The sequence below is a fragment of the Molothrus aeneus genome, chromosome 31 (genome assembly GCF_037042795.1).
Source record: "Molothrus aeneus isolate 106 chromosome 31, BPBGC_Maene_1.0, whole genome shotgun sequence".
NCBI lineage: Eukaryota > Metazoa > Chordata > Aves > Passeriformes > Icteridae > Molothrus > Molothrus aeneus.
In genome coordinates, this window is record NC_089676.1 from 621,074 (window position 1) to 636,513 (window position 15,440).

The following is a 15,440-nucleotide window of genomic DNA, read 5'->3' on the forward strand; positions in this document are numbered from 1 at the left end:
CTGGGGGCTCTGCCAGCTTTTCTGCAGGCCAGATGGCCCCTTCATCCTCCTGGAGCACTTCAGGGCTTCTCCCTTGCCTGGGTGTCATGCAGGGCCACAGGTGAGCCCACTCTGACTCCTGGCACTGCCACACTTTGAGTAGGACCCAAAAGCTTTGGAGTTCCCACCTCCTGGAGGGAGCTGGGGGGGAACCCAGAGCAAGCCTGGGGACCCCCCCAGTCTCCCCCTTCCTCCCAGCACGGTGCCAGAGCTGCACGGTTCCCTGGCACAGACAGTGCCCACCACGCTGAACATCAAACACCAAACCCCAAATCCACACCAAACACCCTTTATTCAGCACCCACTGGGAAGCAACAACAGTCCCAGGGTACTCCAGTGCCCACAGGGACCCTGTCCCCTCTGGGGTGGTCCCTCTGGGGTCCCTCAGCGATCCTTCCTGCGCAGGGGTGGGGACGGGGGGTAGTGGCGGGCGGGGAGCACGTCGTAGTGGCTGGGGATGTGGCTGTTCTTGGGGGAGTCGTAGTGGCTGGGGGGGTCTCTGCTGGGGGGGCCTTCAGGCCCTTCAGGACAACTCTCTGTGGGGACAAGAGAAGGTTGAAAGGGGACACGTTCCCCCCAGGGTAATGAAGGTCATTGATGTCCCCCTGGGCACAGGAGCAGTGCTCGTCCTGGGTGTGGGGAACAAGAGTTCAGGACACACCAGACCCCTGGCCAGGGCTGGGGAAAGCACCCACGTGTCTGGGGGGAACCTGGTGCTGTAGGGAAAGTGGACAGCCCCCAAACCCCCATTCTCCCACGGGAACCCCAAGCTCTCCCCAGGGTCGCCCAGATCCCCAAATTTCCCCCCAAAGATGCCCCCAAAGGATGCCCAGACCCTGAAACTGCCCTCAGAGCCAACCAGACCCCCAACCCATCCCTGAGGATGACCCTGAGCTGCTGTCACCAGGGTCATGTGCCCCCAGGGCTGTCACCAAGGCTGTTCCCTTCCTGGGGCTCTGCACTCCCCATCACTGGGGCTGTGACCCCACCAGGGCCACCAGGGCCAGGGGATGCCCAGCCGTACCCTGCTGTGGTGGCTCCTCAGGGAGCCCGATCTCGGCGTAGGACATCTCCCTCTGCACAGGGGATTTCATCTCCATGTAGCTGCCCTCGTGGGCCTTGGCAGCGGCAGGGGGCAGCTCCTTGATGGTGGCGTAGGGGTTCTCGCTGGCCAGGGAGCTGGCGCTGGCCCTCAGCCCCTCCCAGGGGTGCTCTGGGGAACAACGAGTTGGGGATCCCCCCCATGGCAGGGAGCACAGGGGAGAGGGAGAAGATGTGTCTCAGGCAAGCCCCAGCCCCATCCCTTTCCTAGCCCATCCCTGTCCCATCCCCATCCCCACCCTAATCCAGTCCAGTTCCAGCCCATCCTCATCCCATCCCTACCTCTTCCCCATCCCATCCCTGCCTCTTCCCCAGCCCAAGCCATCCCTGTCCCTTCCACATCCCAGCAAATTCTGTCACTTCCCCATCCCATCCCATCCCATCCCATCCCATCCCATCCCATCCCATCCCATGGATCCCATCCCATCCCATCCCATCCCATCCCATTCCATTCCATCCCATCCCATCCCATCCCATCGATCCCATCCCATTGATCCCATCCCACTCCCACCTTTGCTGTCACCCTTCCTCAGGCCATGGCTGTAGGTGTAGCTCCTGTCCAGCTGCCTCCCTGTTAATAGGGCAGATTTGGGGTCCCCTCTGCCTCATCTTCCCCCCAGCATGAAGGTTACCCCATCCAGCCCCTTCCCAGGGGATCCTGAGCAGGGGGAGGACTCAGGTGCCCACCCCACTCTGCATCTGCCCCTCCACCTCCTCCTTACCCCTGGTGCCCAGGGCTGATGCCCCGAGGTGTTTCCAGTCAGGAGGCAGCGTGGCATTGCCCTCGGGGCTGTAGGGTCTCTCCATGCCAGGGAAGAGCTGGGTGCCAGGCACCTGGAGCCCAAAAAGGGGACGGATTGGCCTCAAAGGAGGTGGCAGTGGTGCCCCACGCCGTGCTGTGCCACAGCCTGCCATACCTTGAGGGAGCTGCTGGCTCTGTCCTGGGCACCGGGGGCTGGCAGCGGGCACTGGGACAGCGTGTGGTAGCTGGGGTTGGAGTAGTAGTGGGCATGGTGGCTGGGGGGCACATCTGGAGGGACACGAGCGGTGCCTGAGGTGACAGCCTGCTGCCAGAGAGCCACCAGGGCTGGGGCCACACGCCCAGCACGCTGCGCTGACCTGGCACCATGTAGTCAGAGGTGTCCGTCTGTCCTGCTCGGTAAGCCACGGTCAGGTGCCGCCGCTCCTTGCCCTTGTGCCAGCGGTGGTAGCACAGGGCTGTGACCACCACGGCCACCAGCAGCACCACCAGGGCCACCAGGCTCAGCACCATGCCCAGGGGGCTGGGGGCTGCAGGGGGGGCTGGCTCGATGGTGTAGGGCACGTCAGGATCCCCTGGGGGAAGGAGAGGGTGTCAGTCCTGAGGGTGGGGGAGGGATGGGAAAAGGGTTGGGGATGGGATTGGGATGGGATTGGATCAATGGGATGGGATGGGATGGGATGGGATGGGATGGGATGGGATGGGATGGGATGGGATGGGATTGGGATGGGATTGGATCAATGGGATGGGATGGGATTGGATCAATGGGATGGGATAGGATCATTGGGATGGGATCAGTGGGATGGGATGGGATCAATGGCACGGGATGGGATGGGATGGGATGGGATGGGATGGGATGGGATTGGATCAATGGGATGGGATGGGATTGGATCAATGGGATGGGATGGGATGGGATGGGATGGGATGGGATGGGATGGGATGGGATGGGATGGGATGGGACGGGATGGGATGGGACAGGATGGGATGGGACGGGATGGGGCGGGACGGGACGGGATAGGATGGGATGGGATGGGATGGGATGGGACGGGATGGGATAGGATGGGATGGGATGGCCCCAATAGCCCCATACTGGGACCAGTCAGCCACAAGGTGGTCCAATAACCCCTGGGGACCCCTGCCCTGTCCCCACTCACCAGCCTGACAGCGGGGCCCAGTCGTGCCTGGGGCGCAGGGACACGTCCCGTTGGAGGGGTCACAGGTGGCGTTGTGGGGACAGCGGCAGAGCTGCTCACACTGGAGCCCAAAGGTCCCGGGGGCGCAGGCTGGGGACACAGGGGTTCTACACAGCTCATACTGGGACCACTGGGTGGAACAACAGCCCCATACTGGGACCAGTGAGCCACAAGGTGGAACAACAGCCCCATACTGGGACCAGTGAGCCACAAGGTGGAACAATAGCCCCATACTGGGACCAATGAACCACAGGGTGGTCCAATAACCCCATACTGAGACCACAAGGTGGAACAATAGCTCCATACTGGGACCAGCCAGCCACAAGGTGATCCAATAACCCCATACTGGGACCAGTCAGCCACAAGGTGGCCAGGGCCATGGAGGTCCACACGGACCTGTATGGTTCTGAACTGCCCAGGCCAGAAGGGCACAGGAGTCACCCAGGGCAGCTCTCTCTCTTGCTCCCCCCATCCAAACCAAGGGCCCCTTGCTCCCCCCTGCCCCCCACTCACGCTGGGCACAGCGGGGCCCACGCCAGCCTGGGCTGCAGAGGCAGGAGCCGTTGGTGGGGTGGCACCAGGAGCCGTTGGCACAGGAGCAGCTCAGCGAGCAGCGCTTGCCGTAGCGGCCGGCGGGACAGGCTGGGGACAGAGGAACGAGCTTGGCCTTGATCCCGAAGGATCAGGAGCAGCACCCTGGAGTCTGTGGGGTGCTCACTCACGGCGCTGGCAGCTGGGCCCCCGGAACCCCGGGGTGCAGGTGCAGGATCCATCCTGGGGGGAGCAGGAGGCTCCATTGCGGCAGGAACAGGACATGAGGCAGCCCCGGCCCCAGGAGCCCTGGGGACAGCCCTGCTTGCACTGCTGCCCTGCGGGGAGGAGAGAGGGGAAATCAGGGCTGAGGGCTCCTCCCGAGGAGGAGGTGGTCCAATAACCCCATACTGGGACCAGCCAGCCACAAGGTGATCCAACAGCCCCATACTGGGACCAGTCTGGGGGAGAAGGAGTCTGGGGGAGAGGAGGAGGGTCTCCCCATGGCAGAGAGCACAGGGGAGAAGGAGCAGATGTGTCTCTGGCAAGTCCCAGCCCCATCCCTTTCCTACTCCATCCCTGTCCCTTCCCCATCCCCACCCTAATCCAGTCCTGATCCAGCCCATCCCCATCCCATCCCTGCCTCTTCCCCAGCCCAAGCCATCCCTGTCCCTTCCACACCCCAGCAAATTCTGCCGCTTCCCCATCCCATCAATCCTTGTCCCTTCCAAATCCAAGGTGGTCCAACAGCCCCATACTGGGACCAGTCAGCCCCCAGGTGGTCTAATAGCCCCATACTGGGACCAGTCAGCTACAGGGTGGTCCAATAGCTCTGTACTGGGACAAGGTGGTCCAATAGCCCCATACTGGGTCCAGCCAGCCACAAGGTGGTCCAGTGACCCCATACTGGGACCACAAGGTGGTCCAATAACCCCATACTGGGACCACAAGGTGGTCCAGTGACCCCATACTGGGACCACAGGGTAGTCCAATAACCCCATACTGGGACCAGTCAGCCCCCAGGTGGTCCAATAGCCCCACACTGAGACCAGTCAGCCACAATATGATCCAATAGCCCCATACTGGGACCATAAGGTGATCCAATAGCCCCACACTGGGACCACAGGGTGTTCCACAGCCCTGGTGTCCCCTTTACCTGTCCAGCCAGGCAGGCAGTGGCACTCTCCTGTCACGGGGTCACAGCCATCAGCGTGGGCACAGGCGCAGCGCTGCCCACAGCCCACCCCAAACGTCCCATTCTGGAGCACAGGGACAGGCTGGCACTGAGCAGGGGCTGGTGGCACCAAGCCCAGTGCCAGCAGCAGCAGCACAGCCAGCAGCACTCACCGGGCAGGGCTGCAGGCACTGAGGGCCCTGCCAGCCCGGGGGGCAGTGGCAGGTCCCACTCTGGGGGTCACAGGATGCCCCATGGGCACAGTCACAGCTCCGGTTGCAGCCGGGACCCCAGGTGCCAGCAGGACAGGGCAGTGAGCAGTCAGGTCCGTGCCAGCCTGTGGGGGACACTGGGGTGGGTGTGGGGACAGGGACAGGGATCCCCCAGTGTCAGGAGCCAGGACACCCCTCTGGCTGTCCTGAGCAGCCCAGACCCCGGCCAGGGGGCTCAGGGACCCTGGCACAGAGCCCACAATGCCTGTGTGGGTTTGATTATGACCCCTGGAGCAAGTTACTAACCTTAGATGAAGATCAGCAAGCCACAAGAGTTTAAGTAGAATAATAGTGAAGTTATCACGGGGTGGAAAAGTAGATTTGAGGGTTTTTAGAATGGGGGTTCAGGGGGCAAGATGGAGGGATCTGGGCATGTCCAGCCTTTCTCCTTCTTCTTCTTGGCCTCCATCTTCTGCTGTGATGGTGGCACTTTTGGATGGTTTAGAGTAGAAGCTCAGTGTCTAACACAGGTGATAGGTATTGGGAAGTAATTGTAAATATTGTACACATTGTAGTTTTTAGTATAAAGACATAACCCTGCCCTGGGGCAGGCAGAGTGCCTGGAACTGCCCTGCTGGATGGACCTCGGCGGGCAGGAGAGAATTTTTTATAGATAAGATACAATAAACAACCTTGAGAGCGAGAAATGAAGAGCCCTGACTGCTTCTTCAACCACCGGGCTGGGAAAAGAGACTTTGGAACTTTTCTTGGGGTCACTGTGAGCAGCAGAGACCCCCACACCCCAGGACGCAGGTGCTGCTGCTGGAGGGGGGGCAGATGTCCCTGTTCTGGGAGGGCCAGGGGGTGGCACGGGACATCCCCTCAGGGCAGGGGGTGAGCAGGACCCTGGCAGGGGCTGGCAGAGGAGGGGAGGGCACAGAGGGAGGGTCCCACCTTCCTTGCAGAAGCAGGAGCCGTCGAGCGGGGAGCAGGCGAGGCTGTGCTGGCAGGAGCAGCGCCCCGAGCAGTTCACCCCAAAGGTGTTGGGGGGACACAGGGAGGAGCAGTGCTCGTCCTGGGTGTGGGGAACAGGAGTTCAGGACACACCGAACCCCTGGCCAGGGCTGGGGAAAGCACCCACGTGTCTGGGGAGAACCTGGTGCTGCAGGGAAAGTGCACAGCCCCCAAACCCCCATTCTCCCACGGGAGCATCAAACTCTCCCCAGGATTGCTCAGATCCCCAAATTGCCCCATAAAGGTGCCCCCAAAGGATGTCCAGACCCTGAAACTGCCCTCAGAGATAACCAGACCCCCAACCCATCCCTGAGGATGTCCAGACTCACATATTACCCCTAAGGATGCCCAGACCCCAAATTTCCCCTAAGGATGCCCAGACCCCAAACTTCCCCCAGAGATGCCCAGACCCCCCTGATTTCCCCTAAGGATGTCCAGACTCCCCTATTTCCCCCAGGAATGCCCAGCCTCCCATATTTGCCCCAGGGATGCCCAGACCCCGTGCTTGCCCACCCCCTCCAAACCATCCAGACCCCCCCATTGCCCCCCAAAACTCTCCAGACCCCTCCAGCAGCACCCAGCCTGCCCTCTCCCCCTGCCCCTCACCGTGTAGCCTGGGGGGCAGCGGCAGTGCCCGGTGGTGCCATCACAGACGCCCCCGTGCAGGCAGAGGCAGCTCTGCAGGCAGCCAGCCCCGAAGGAGCCCGCGGGGCAGCTCTCGTTGCAGTAGAGCCCAGCCCAGCCCGGCAGGCAAAGGCACTCCCCGAGCATCGGGTGGCAGCTGGGGGGGCACGCTCAGAACACCAGGGCTCCCAGTACGGGGCACTGGTGCTGCTGGGGAGGGGCTTTGCAAAGGGGGGAGCACAAAACTCCTGCCCCAGGTGGGGATTGAAGAGCTCCTGGGGGAATCGTGGGGTGAGGAAGGAGGGGAGGATGAGGATGGTGGGAGAGGGGAGGATGGTGGGAGGAGCTGGGATGCAGGTGCTGGGGTGGGACTGGGGTGTTGGGGTAGGATTGGGGTGCCAGGGTGGGATGGGGATGCCAGGATGGGATAAGGATATTGGGGTAGGATGGGGAAGTTGGAGTGGGATGGAATGACAGGGTGGGATGGGGATGCTGGGGTGGGATTGGGGTGCTGGGGTGGGATTGGGATGCCAGGATGGGATAAGGATATTGGGGTGGGCTGGGGATGCCAGGGTGAGTTGTGGGTGCCAGGATGTGATGGGAACGCCAGGGTGGGCTGGGGCTGTTGGGGTAGGATTGGGGTATGGGGGTGGGATTGGGGTGTTGGGGTGGGATTGGGGTGTTGGGGTGGGCTGGGGGTGTCCGGGTGGGATTCAGGTGCCAGGATGGGATGGGGATGCTGGGGTGGGATGGGGGTGCCAGGAAGGGATAGGGGTGTTGGGGTGGGATTGGGGTGCCAGGGTGTGATAGGAACACCAGGGTGGGCTGGGGATGCTGGGGTGGGATGGGGGTGCTGGGATGGGATGGGATGGGGGTGTTGGGGTGGGATTGGGGTGCCAGGATGGGCTGGGGGTGTTGGGGTGGGCTGGGGATGCCAGGATCGGATGGGATGGGGGTGTTGGGATGGGCTGGGGGTGTTGGGATGGGCTGGGGGTGTCGGGGTGGGCTGGGGATGCCAGGATCGGATGGGAACGCCGTGCTGCGCTGGGTGCAGTACCTCAGGCTGTGCTGCGGGTGGCAGAGGCAGCGGCTCTCGCAGCGCAGCCCGTAGAGGCCGGGCCGGCAGTGCCGCTCCTCGCAGCGGCTGCCGCGGAACCCGGCCTCGCACAGGCAGCCCCCGTCCACGTGGAAGCACTGCCCACCATTGGCACAGTCACAGCTCTCCCGGCAGTCCTGCCCGTACCGCCCCACCGGGCACCTCTCCTGGCACCTGCAGGGGGGCACAGCTGGTGACACTGCCCCACCAAGAGCTGGGGTGCCCCCCTGGCATCCCCCCAGCCCCGAGCTGAGGCCATCCAGCTCATTGCCTGCCACACTGCCGGAGCTGGGGATGCCTGGCCTGCATGCAGTGGCTTGTGGTGGCCTTGTCCCCGGGTGCCACATTCCCATGTGCCACATCCCCTGTGCCTTGTCCCTGGGTGCCCCCTCCCTGGGCACCTCCACCTCCACCTGCTCCCAGACCGTGGAGCCCCCCTCCAAAAATGCCCTGTCCCCAAGTGTCCCCTCCCTCCGCCCCCATCCCCTCAGCCTTCCAAGCCCTGTACCCCCATTCCCCCAGCCCCTCGTTCCTCTCCCCACCCCAAAATGTGTCCCCAGCTCCCACAGTCCAGGTGCTGCTCATGCCCCTCCCCTCCATCCCCCATCAGCCCAGACCCCCATCCCCATTTTTCCCCCATTTCCCCCCCCTCACTGCTCTCCGGTGAAGCCGGGGCTGCACTGGCACTGCCCGCCATGGGGGTCACAGTGCCCCCCGTTGTGGCAGCCACACTGGCCCTGGCAGCCGGGCCCAAAGCGCCCGGGGGGGCACGGCACGGAGCAGATCTCCCCCTGCAAAGGAGCACCGGGGTCAGCAGGGGAAACTGAGGCAGGGAGCACGTTCAGAGAGGGGCACAGCCCACCTACCATCCATCCGTGGGGGCAGACGCAGGTGCTGCTGCTGGAGGGGTGGCAGATGCCCCCGTTCTGGCAGGGACAGGGGGTGGCACAGGACATCCCCTCAGGGCAGGGCACCTCGCAGCTGTTGGGGGTCAGGGGTGAGCAGGACCCTGGCAGGGGCTGGCAGGGGAGGGGAGGGCACAGAGGGAGGGTCCCAACTCACAGGGGGCCGCTCAGCCCCGGGGGGCAGAGGCAGGCGCCGGTGGAGGCGTTGCAGGGGGCCTGGTGGTGGCAGGGGCAGGGCAGGTGGCAGCTCTGCCCATAGGTGCCAGGTGGGCACGGCTGGCTGCACAGGGGGCCGGTGAAGCCGGGGGGACAGGAGCAGACCCCGGTCAGGGGGTCACAAGGGGCACCATGGTGGCAGGGACAGCGCTGTCCACAGTCCAGCCCCCAGGAATGCTCATCACACTCTGCATGGGGGAGAGCAGGGATTCTTCCTGTTCCATCCTGTCCCGCCCCATCCCATCCCACCCCACCCCACCCCATCCCATCCCATCCCATCTCATCCCATCCCATCCCATCCCATCCCATCCCATCCCATCCCATCCCATCCCATCCCATCCCGTCCCGTCCCGTCCCGTCCCATCCCATCCCACCCCACCCCACCCCATCCCATCCCATCCCATCTCATCCCACCCCATCCCATCCCATCCCATTGATCCCATCGATCCCATCCCAGTTATTGCCAGCCCTCCATCCATGCCCATTCAGTCCCCATTTTGTCCCCATGCCATGCCATGCCATGCCATGCCATCTTCCCCAGCCCATCCTCATCCTATGTCCATTCCCATCATGTCCCTTTCCTATCTTCATCCACATTCCAACCCCATCCTCATCCCATCTCTACCTCTACCCCATTCCCATCCATCCCTACCCCATTCCCATCCATCCTCTCCCTGCTCCCATCCCCTCTTCCTCCCCATCCAAATCTCCATCCCCATCCTAACTCATCCCATTCTCCACGCCCATCCCATCCCATCCCATCCCATCCCATCCCATCCCATCCTCCATCCCATCCCATCCCATCCCATCCCATCCCATCCCATCCCATCCCATCCCATCCCATCCCATCCCATCCCATCCCATCCCATCCTCCATCCCTAACCCATCCCACTCTCCATACCCACACCAACCCATCCCATTCTCTTCCCACCCAACACCATTCCCTGCCCATCCCATCTCCATTCCCATTCCATGCACTCCCCATCCCAATCCCATCCCATCCCCATTAACCCTTTGGGTGCCCCAGCATGGCCGCCCAGCCCTCCAGGGAAGCCCCATCTGCCCCTCCTGGCTGGGGGTGCCCACCCCAGCTGTGCCCACCCCAGCTGTGCCCCCCTTCCAGCTGTGCCCTCACCACTGGAGCAGTTGGGGCCGCGCCAGCCCGGCTCGCACTGGCACAGCTCGGGAGCCACGCAGCGCCCGTGGACGCACTCCTGGCTGCAGTGAGCTGGGGGGACACGGCACGGAGCGTCCCTAGGGAGCCCTGGGGACACCCTGCAGGGGGACACAGCCCCAGGGTTCCCCCCCGAGCCCCGGCCCCACTCACGGACGCACGAGTCCCGGCTCTCGTAGTAGCCCTGGCAGCACTGGTAGCGCCGCCGGTAGTCGGTGCGGACGGCCAGGCGGTACTCGGTGCGGTACAGCACCCTGCGCCACCAGGGGACACCGTGAGAGTGCTGTCTGCCAGGCTCTGGGGACAGCCTGAGCTGGGACAGCCCCCCTGGCCTTGGGAACGCCCCCCCTCCAGTCCTCCCTGCCTTTGGGGACACTCTGCACTGGGACAGCCTTCCCAGCTCCTGCCCTTGGGGACAGCCTGCACTGGGACAGCCTTCATGTCCCCCCTGCCCTTGGGGACACTCTGCACTGGGACAGCCCTCCCAGCTCCTGCCCTTGGGGACAGCCTGCACTGGGACAGCCCTCCCAGTCCCCCTGGTCCCCTCCAGTCCTCCCAGGGCTTGGGGACACGCTGTGCTGGGATAATCCCCCTTCAGCCCCCCTCCAGTCCCCTCTGCCTGCACTGGGACAGCCCTCCCAGTCCCCCTGTCCCCTCCAGTCCTCCCAGTCCCCCTGTCCCCCCTGGCCTTGGGCACAGTGCCTCTCCAGTCCTCCCAGGGCCTTGGGGACACGCTGTGTTGGGATAATGCCCCTTCAGCTCCCCATGGCCCCTTGGCACCCTTGGGGACAGACCCTCTGCAGCCCCTCCATGAGCTTGGGGACACCCACATTGGGACAGCCCCCTGAACTTGGGGCAGCCCCCCTCCAGCCCCTCCCCCAGCCCCCTCCAACCCCCTCTCTGTCCTTGTGTCCCTCCAGCCCCTCACGGTCCTTGGGGATGCCCTGAGGTAGGACAGCCCCTCCACGAGCCTGGGGACACCCTGCAGAGGGACAGTCCCCCCTCCAGCCCCTCACAGCCCTGGGGACACCCTCCAGAGGGACAGTCCCCCTTCCTGCCCCTCCATGACCCTGGGGACACCCTGCAGAGGGACAGTCCCCCCTCCAGCCCTGTCACTGTCCTTGTCCCCCTCCAGCCCCGTCACTGTCCTTGTCCCCCTCCAGCCCCTCCATGACCCTGGGGACACCCTGTAGAGGGACAGTCCCCCTTCCTGCCCCTCCATGACCCTGGGGACACCCTGCAGAGGGACAGTTCCCCTCCAGCCCCCTCACTGTCCTTGTCCCCCTCCAGCCCCTCACGACCCTGGGGACACCCTGCGGTCCCCGAGGGGCTCTGGGGGTGCTCCCACCTCTGCTGCGGGCAGGGCAGGGGGAGGCTCAGCCCCCCGGGGCAGGGCTGGCTGGAGGACACCACGTGGGGTTTGGTGTAGGACTCCTTCACTGGCGCCGTGAAGCTGCGGGTGGGGAGAATTCGGGGTGACTGCGGGTCCTGGCAGACCCCACGGCTGTCGCTGTCCCCCTCCCCTGTCCCCTCACTCCTACCTCTCCCAGTAGCTGCAGACGTTGGGGTCTCCGGGCCGGAGGGCAGCCAGGAGCCCGGCGTGCATCGCCAGCACCGCGGCCCGCAGCAGCATCCTGCACGGAGAGAACGGCTTCACCCCGTGCCTCCGCACATTCCCGCTCCCCACCCACCGCCCCCGGGCCCAGCTCCACATCCGACCTCCCTGCAGGGCTGGCTTTGCATTCCTCCATCCCAGAACACAGCCCCGGCCCCGCTGCTCCCTGAGCGCCGGCCTGTGCCAAGGGGAAACTGAGGCACGGCTGCTCAGCAGCCTGGGTGGCCCCACGCAGCCTCATCCCAGCATCCTGAGACACCCCGGGGCACATCGGGAGCATCCCCCCGACCTGTCCTGGGCACCCCATGCCAAGGGGGCGATGCCCGGGGTGCCAGGGTGGGGCCGGGCACGGCGCCTCCAGCCCTGGCACGGCGCCGCGTGGCCCCACTTCAACTCGCTCTGTGTTTATTCCCAGCTGAGTTTCCTGGATCCAGCAGCTTCTTGCTCAACCCAGAGAGGGTCTGGCTCTGCCGGGGCGGCTCTGGGAGCGTTTCCAGCCGGGGGCCGGGCTGGGAGGGCCGGCGACCCCCGAGCCCGCCGTGCCGGGTGTGCTGTTTACCGGGATCAGCGTTTCGGGACAGGGCTGCCGTGTGCCAGGGAGGAAACAGAGGTTTCCTGGTCAGCACAGCTGGATTTACCGGGGCTTCCTTGCTGTTCCAGCCGTAGGATACCCCAAAGGTGCTCCCTGGGTTCATCCTCCCCCTCATCAGAGCCCGCGCTGCGTTTTGGGGCCAGAGCATCCGGTTTGGGGTGGAAAAACTGTCAGTGGGAAAGTTTCCCCCCATTTCCCTTCAACTCCCGGCAGTGAGGAATTAATTGCTCATCCGCTGCCAGAATTCCCTCCCATGGACCCTGCGGAGGGGGGAGAGCCAAGGGAACCCCGAGCTCATCCCCAGCCTCATCCTCAGGGGAACTCCGAGCTCATCCCCAGCCTCGTCCTCAGGGGAACCCCGAGCTCATCCCCAGCCTCGTCCCCCTCTTCCAGCAACCTGGGAGGAGCAGGGGGGTCCCAGCACTGCTGGGAAAAACAGGAACCACGGGGAGATGCTGGCAGGAAAAGCAAGGAGTCATCAAACACTGCCGGCACGTCCCATCTGCTCCTCACCGCGGGAAAGAACCCCCCCAAAAACGTCAAGAGGCACCCCCAGACCCGGCGCTCCTCTCCCCACTGTGTCCCTAAGAGCCCCCCGGGTGGGATGAGGAGCATCCCGAGGGTGATGGGGCTGAAAGCAGCGTGTGGGGTGAGGGCAGGGGAGCTGCCCTGCCCTGGCCCTGCGGGGGACACGGTGCTGATCCCCCACAGTCGCTATCGGTGCCCCGGCGCTTCCTCTGCCACAGCCCGGGGGCTGACGCGTTTCCTCCGCGGAGCCGCGGGGATGGGGCTGGGGAGGGCGAGGGGGGCACGGCTGCGAGTCAGGGCCAGGGAAAGGCACAGGGGCAGCTTTGGGGTCACCAAAGTGGTGTCACAGCGCTGTCCCACCCGCTGTCCCCTCGCCTTGGAACCTGCGCCCTCCCGTGCCCCCCGGCGCCGTGGGCACCGTCCCCTCGCACAGCGCCCAGCAGGGGACGGTGCCACCCGCCCGCGCCAGCCCCGCCCCGGGGTGTCCCGGTGGGGACAGTGGCACTCACCTGGCCGGGCCGCGGTGGCAGGCGGGCTCAGGGCTGGCCTGGCCGGCCGGGATGGCGCAGCGCGGCCGTCGGAAGCGGAGGGAGGGCTGGAGCTGCTCTCAGGAAGTTTGGACGTGGAGTCAACTACGGAAAAGGGAAAAAAAAAAAAAAAAATCCCCTTAATTATTTTTTCTTTTTTTTTTTTTTTTTTTTTTTTTTTCGCTTCTGTCCAGAAACCAGAGTTTTGGCAGAGCAGCACTGCCGGGACTGTTCTCACAGAGCACTGGATGGGGAGGGGTCTGTGGGGACATCCTGGTGCAGCCCCTCGGGGGGGTCCTGGTGCTGCAGGGTGTCCCCTTCCCCAGGGCCTGACCTGGGTTGTCCCCCAGGGCTGGGGCAAGCGAAGGGACCCCCTGAGTAAGGGGCAGCCATGTGGGGAACAGGGTGTCCTCTGGCTTCAGGGCAGCGGCTGCTGGCAGCAGAGCAGAGCCTGGGGTTGGTGCCCAACAGCCTGGGCACAGCATCCCTGCATCCCAGCACCCTGGGCACAGCATCCCTGCATCCCCCCAACATCCCTGGGCACAGCATCCCTGCATCCCAGAACATCATCCCTGCATCCCTGCATCCCAGGACATCATCCCTGCATCCCAACACCCTGGGCACAGCATCCCTGCATCCCCCCAACATCCCTGGGCACAGCATCCCTGCATCCCAGGGACACATCATTCCTGCATCCCAACAGCCTGGGCACAGCATCCCTGCATCCCAACAGCCTGGGCACAGCATTCCTGCATCCCAGGACATCATCCCTGCATCCCAACAGCCTGGGCACAGCATCTCTGCATCCCAGCACCCTGGGCACAGCATCCCTGCATCCCAACACCCTGGGCACAGCATTCCTGCATCCCAGGGACACACCATCCCTGCATCCCAACAGCCTGGGCACAGCATCCCAACACCCTGGGCACAGCATCCCTGCGTCCCAGGGACACAGAATCCCAGGACATCCTCCATGCATCCCTGCATCCCAACATCCCAGGGTATCATTCCTTCATCCCAGCATCCCAGGATGTCATCCCTGCATCCCAACATCCTGGGTACATCATTCCTGTATCCCAGGGACATCATCCCTGCATCCCAGGATATCCAAACATCCTGGGCACATCATCCCTGCATCCCAGGGACACCTCATCCCTGCATCCCCAAATCTCAGATGCATATCTCCCCCCCATCCCAGGCACAGTGTCCCCCCATCCTGGGCACACAGCATCTCCACATTTTAGGATCCTGGGCACACCCCAGGGCTGCAGACACGAGTCATCCCCTCATCCCAGACACCCTAGGATCCCTGGCTGTGTGTTCCCCTGCATCCCAGGATCCCTGACCACACCTCACCGCAGATCCTGGGATCACCCCCACACATCACCTCAAATCCTGGGATCACCCCCACACCTCACCCCAGATCCTGGGATCACCCCCATACCTCACCCCAAATCCTGGGATCACCCCCACACATCACCCCAGATCCTGGGATCACCCCCATACCTCACCCCAAATCCTGGGATCACCCCCACACATCACCCCAAATCCTGGGATCACCTCCACACTTCACCCCAGATCCTGGGATCACCCCCACACCCCCGGATTCTCAGCCCTCCACCACCTCTGCATCCCAAATATCACAATTAAACCCCGGACTCCTGACCAGCTCTCCTCATCCAGCGATCCCCGTGTCCCCACGTGTTCCCCCGACCCCGGGACCCCCGGGCAGGCAGCTCAGCACCGCGGGCCCCCTTGCCCAGCTGCCCCCCACCCCCAGCACACATTAGCGGCTCCCGAGGCGCCGTTAATTGCTCTGCTCGTTACAGGAACAGCTCTAATCACTCACAACGATTTTCACATCCCAGGGAGACCCGGCTGCCCGCCCCCCTCGCCGTTCCTCTCCCGGGGTCTCCATTAGGATCGAGCCCACCCGCAGCTGGGGCTCCCCCAAAACGGCGTTTCCCGGAGCAAGGGTGGGAATGGGGAACGTGGGGGCTGCGGTGCCCTGGAACGGGAGAGGATATTGGAGATGGGACGAGCTGGGGACATCCGGAGCTGGGGATCTGCCGGGGAAGTGACCCCTCCTTCCAATGCTTTTTAAGGCGTCCCCAGGGCAGGGAGGGGAAATGTTGCTCG

At 64.1% G+C, this 15,440-nt stretch overlaps 1 protein-coding gene across 1 annotated transcript; it reads right to left on the reverse strand.

Moving 5' to 3' along the window:
* Positions 1–423: 423 nt before the first annotated feature.
* Positions 424–13,355, reverse strand: PEAR1 (platelet endothelial aggregation receptor 1). The gene is made up of 22 exons (XM_066567889.1): positions 13,284–13,355; positions 11,581–11,673; positions 11,388–11,492; positions 10,193–10,293; positions 10,001–10,093; positions 8,807–9,053; positions 8,611–8,725; positions 8,399–8,535; positions 7,706–7,918; positions 6,631–6,805; positions 5,965–6,085; positions 4,972–5,135; positions 4,781–4,883; positions 3,816–3,962; positions 3,607–3,735; positions 3,055–3,183; positions 2,260–2,475; positions 2,058–2,170; positions 1,863–1,974; positions 1,652–1,711; positions 1,064–1,252; positions 424–575 (listed from the first exon to the last, which is right to left on the reverse strand). The coding sequence occupies exons 2-22, from the start codon at positions 11,670–11,672 to the stop codon at positions 424–426; spliced, it is 2,913 nt and encodes a 970-aa protein (XP_066423986.1). The 5' UTR covers position 11,673; positions 13,284–13,355.
* Between the last annotated feature and the right edge of the window lie 2,085 nt (positions 13,356–15,440).

Bases quoted from the DNA above. Each gene is read 5' to 3' on its own strand.
- PEAR1 (XM_066567889.1), bottom strand. From the start codon at position 11,672: ATGCTGCTGCGGGCCGCGGTGCTGGCGATGCACGCCGGGCTCCTGGCT. The intron at 10,094-10,192 runs GTGAGTGGGGCC...GTGTCCCCCCAG, and splicing joins GAGCCGGGACTCGTGCGTCC to CTCACTGCAGCCAGGAGTGC. The intron at 8,536-8,610 runs GTAGGTGGGCTG...GCTCCTTTGCAG, and splicing joins TCTGCCCCCACGGATGGATG to GGGGAGATCTGCTCCGTGCC.